Raw genomic sequence first — 5,000 nt, forward strand, 5'->3', positions numbered from 1 at the left:
TCAAATATAGAAATTTGCGCGAACTGCAAGTGCTGAAAGTGCTCATCTGGAATAGATTTTCCCTTTTCAACCTTAAAAGGCCACATGAATGTTTCAAGTTCGATTTGAACTTCTTCTTTTTTTGGCGCAGTTGCGGATGGTTACTTTTAGGTGAAGTACCAGTAAAGTGTAATTCAAAAGCGCAGATCCAGAGATAGGAGATGCACTTCAACTCTACTCCATTCAGTGTTGCCAGATTGGGCTGTTTCCCACCCAATCGGGCTGCTTAGGATGGCGGTGTGCGGGTAAAAATGGCATGATTTAGCAGAAAAACCCGCCCCAATTTTTGCCACAGAAATCAATAGCATTGGGTGGGATTTTTGTGCTTCTGGGCGGGTTTTGAGCATTTTTTGGGCTGGAAATCATCAGCCTCATCTGGCAACCCTGAGTCCATTGGAGAGCACATGTGGAAGTCGGACACCCTTCCCAGATTATTATTTTAGGATTTACACATTAGCGCTTCACAGATTTGCCTTGATGTCCTTCCTGTGATAATTTGTGAACTGAAGCTGAGACGTGATAAAAGAGGAGTCATTAAATCTGATCTCACTGGATTAAAAAGAAAAAAGTACATTGAACTTACGGTTGTAAGCTGGCCATTTTCCAACTGGTTCGCTCTGTCTTTGATGAAGAGTGGTGAGGGTCTCTCTGAAAATAATCACACACACACACACACACACACACACACACACACACACACACACACACACACACACACACACACACACACACACACACACACACACACACACACACACACACACACACACACACACACACAGAGTGTTTGCAAGTGAGTAATGACTGGATAAGCTTAATTCCAACGTGAAATCCCATTTGGTCTTAGTGTACCGCAGCACTCCAGACGGATGTTAATTACAGGAAAGGGGTGAAGTGTTGTTACTGCTTGGTGGCTTTGCTCACTTCCTGCCCTCTAGTTAGGCCCTGCACCCCCCCCCCCCCCCCCCAAAATTAGGGCTGCACGATTATGGAAAATATCAGCCCCCCCAGGGGGCCCCCGAGCCGCCCACACACACACTCGACTCTCTGCCTGATGTGATGTGATGCGATGCTACATTGAAATTCATGCCTGTGAGGACTCTTATTCATCCAGGTCACCCAAGTCGAAAGTTAGTTAGTTGTGAGCAAATTGACTTCTTTTTGGAGCCATGTAAAAGCTCCACACAAATTCCCCAGAATTGGAACTGAAGAATTGTCTTGCAAGAGAAGAATTGACTTCCAAAGCTCCATCAAGAAAGTCCAGTTGCTTGCAACAACTAACCCTTTTGACTACAATGAATCACAGACCACAAAATTGCAGTGAAAATTCAACGATAATTGAGAAGGTGTAGTGTCACCCATATCCGAATGTGGTGCAGTGAACTCACTCACTTACTGTGCACATTTGTCAATGGAAAGAAAGGAAAAAACGAAACATATGACACGTCCTTACTGTGAACTGTGTATGTCTAGTGTATATCTTTGAAAATTCTCATTCTTCAATGACATGCCATATACTACATTCCCTACAATCTCAGCAAAAAGCATGCCCTCATTTCAAAATAAATCTCATATTTCTCTGCACAGACTACCCAAACACTGCATTCGGACTCAGAATGAAATTATTATGTCAAATAATAACAATTTCTTTCATTCCGCAAGGTAAATACAGTCAATCAAAGTCTAGGGCTGAGTCAAAATCAAATGGAATCAATGGAAAAATAACAGGCTTCCCGGGGTCCATTTGAAATAAGGCAACACAAAAAAAAATCCTTTGAAATGGGCCGCTAAGTTGAATAGGCCTGCTCTAGGGTATATACTACTTGTACAGTCGACTCACTGTGCAAGATGACCTCCACAGGCTAGTTCTTGAAGTAGCTGCTCCACTAAAATCTGATACAGCTATCTACCCCACTTACCGGATGATTCATGTGAAGGTTGTTCCTCCCAAAGTGCAAGACAACATGTCTGTGAAACCCACTCACTATGAAACACTAACTACCTGTATGAACCCGCTAAGTGTGAATCCGACTTTAATCGGAAAATTCAATTTTGTTATGTGCTGTGAGTGTGAGCACTGTGTGCTGTCACAATGACAATAGGAGTTTCCAAGGTGGGCTTAGTGTGAAGCCACTTCCTGTGGGCTTACTGTTAAAACGATGACTTCAGTTGAGCAAGCCCAGTCACCAACTCCTCATCACATGACATGATGTTCAAACACAGGCAACTGTATTCACTGTGCACTACAACTTCTACAGGCCACTCTTTATTACTGATGTTACTGACATGGCTGATATTGCTCCATATTCTGTGTCAAAAACTGATTATTTAAATTCATATCACTTCAAAGTCTAGAATTGCTATGTGTAGAATTGAATTCCTCAAACCCAAGAGCAGACATTTATTCACTAGGATAATTACAAATGTAGTAAATAAACACACTATAAAGTCCACCATTTTGGGGTTATAATATTGTGGTTTTTCCAATGTACAGTACAGTAAAGTGGCGGTTCTATACCAAAGTTCCCAGGGGGGGCAAGGGGGGAGTTTTGAAATTCTACAGGGGCCGTGGCCCACCTTGGCCCACCTTCTACAACCGCCTGCTATGACTAGGTCCTGCAGCTTCTGACTATGTCTTGTAGTCGACTCACTGTGCACGATGACCTCCACGGGGTACTCCTTGACGTTGCTGCCCCACACCAGCATGCAGGTGAAGATGGTCTGGTCGGCCAGCGTGCCGTCGGCGATGAGCAGGCTGTAGTTGGCCGAGATGCTGACGCGATCCCTGAAGCGGTCGGTGGCCTGGATGGTGGCCTCCTCCTTGTGGGCCTGCTTGACCAGCAGGTCGCCCGCCGTACCGTCAGACTTCTCCTGATGCACACAAACACAGACACACAGACACACAGATACAGACACACACACACACACACACACACAGATACAGACACACACAGATACAGACACACACACACACACACACACAGACACACAGACACACACACAGACACAGATACAGACACAGACACACACACACACACACACACACACACACACACACACACACACACACACACACACACACACACACACACACACACACACACACACACACACACACACACACACACACACACACACACAACACACACAAAATGGTAAATGGAATGGACTGCATTCATTGATACAGCACTATAGGACTTGCTGCATTGATATAACACTTGGACTGCATATAGCATTGGACTTGATATAGCACTCTCTCCTCAGGTACTCAAGAGTACTCAAAGGGCTTTACATGTACAGCATGCCTCACATTCACCCATTCATACTCACATTCACACACAGGGGCAATTCTGGGTTAAGTATCTTGTTCAAGGACAGATCATTATTAATGGGGGTCAGACAGAGTGGGGCTTGAACTTGCAACCTTCTGGTTGCTTAAGAGGCTCCTCAACTGTACCACCTGAGTCACCACCACCCCAAAGATAAGGACAAGGGGAGGTGAAGGAGTGGCTGGATGAATGGGTGAATGAATGAATGAAGGAATGAATGGAGGAATGAATGAATGAATGAATGAGTGAATTAGTGAATGAATGAATGAATGAATGAATGAATGAATGAAGGAATGAATGGAGGAATGAATGAATGAATGAATGAGTGAATTAGTGAATTAATACATTAATGAAATAGAGCGAGATGGTATGAGGGAGAGCTGGAAGGACTTAGATGAAATCAGAAAAGTGAAGGGAATGGATGAATGAATGAATGAATGAATGAATGAATGAATGAATGAATGAATGAATGAATGAATGAGAAGGAGATTAGGAGACAGCAAAAGGTTTCCTCTGTGAAAGTGCTGGTATTCAAGTAATGAAGAGAGAGAGGGGGGGGAAGAAAGAGACAGAGAAAGAGAAAGGGAGAGAGAAAGAAAGAGAAAAAGATAAATAGGAACAGATAGATTAGGATATAGACACAGATAGATAGGTCATAACAGAGAAGTTATAATATGGAGAGAGATTAATACAGAGAACAAGAAACAAAAAGAAAGAGAAATACAGACGGAAAGAAAAGTGATACAGAGAGAAAATTAGAGATCTAGAGAGAAACGGAGAGATCCAGAGAGAGAGAGAGACTGGGGGAGAAGATCAGAGACAGCGGAGCAGCTGCTAATGACACCTCTGGTCGGATCTGATGCCATAATAACATTAATTAGCCAGAGAGAGACGGGGTAATGCTAGCCTGCTCATGTGTCTTTAGATCTATTCAGCACACCACACCACACCGCACCGCACCACACCGCACTACACCATGCATTTAGATGTGGAGGAGGAGGATAATGTTAACGCTTCACATGGATATCTCTTTGGTAACAGGTCGCTGAAATTCAGTTTCAGTTTCTTGTGGGTTTTTATTGTTCTTGCTAACAACCTCAAACCTGTAAATTTATCGGATGGTTTGTTGGTAATCTGAAGCGGAGGAGGAGGATAGTGTTAACGCTTCACATGGATATCTCACCAGCCGAGTCTTTGGTAACAGGTTGCTGAAATTCAGCTTCACTTTTTTTCTTGTTGGTTTTTATTGTTCTCCTCTCGCTAGCAACCTCAAAAACAAACCGTAATACTAGCGCAAAGATGTGAAAGACCTGAGAATTTAACGGATGGTTGTTGATAATCTGAAGTGGAGGAGGATAATGTTAACACTTCACTTGGATTTCTCACCAGCCCTTTGGTAACATGTTGCTGTTTCATTTGCATGTTGGTTTTTATCATAATTTCTCGCTAACAACCTCAATCAAACCCAAACCATAATACATAAAACCATAATAATATAATAGCGCAAAGCTGAGAAACACCTGAGAATGTAACGGATAGTTTGTAGATAATCTCAGCATCTGTACATAGACACTGCACAATCCTCTAACCCAGTGGTTCTTAACCTTTTTTTCTTGAAGCAGCCCCTAACCT

At 43.1% G+C, this 5,000-nt stretch overlaps 1 protein-coding gene across 2 annotated transcripts in view; it reads right to left on the reverse strand.

The window, feature by feature from the left end:
• The window catches only part of alcama (activated leukocyte cell adhesion molecule a), a 97,035-nt gene that overhangs the window by 29,770 nt on the left and 62,265 nt on the right, over window positions 1-5,000 (reverse strand). For both annotated transcript variants that reach the window (XM_063202940.1, XM_063202939.1), the window contains exons 3-4: window positions 2,691-2,910; window positions 623-687 (exon numbers count right to left, since the gene is read on the reverse strand). In XM_063202940.1, coding sequence (XP_063059010.1) covers window positions 623-687; window positions 2,691-2,910 — 285 coding nt within the window. The remainder of the gene's footprint in view (window positions 1-622; window positions 688-2,690; window positions 2,911-5,000) is intronic.

This window comes from Engraulis encrasicolus, chromosome 7 (genome assembly GCF_034702125.1).
Source record: "Engraulis encrasicolus isolate BLACKSEA-1 chromosome 7, IST_EnEncr_1.0, whole genome shotgun sequence".
Taxonomy (NCBI): domain Eukaryota; kingdom Metazoa; phylum Chordata; class Actinopteri; order Clupeiformes; family Engraulidae; genus Engraulis; species Engraulis encrasicolus.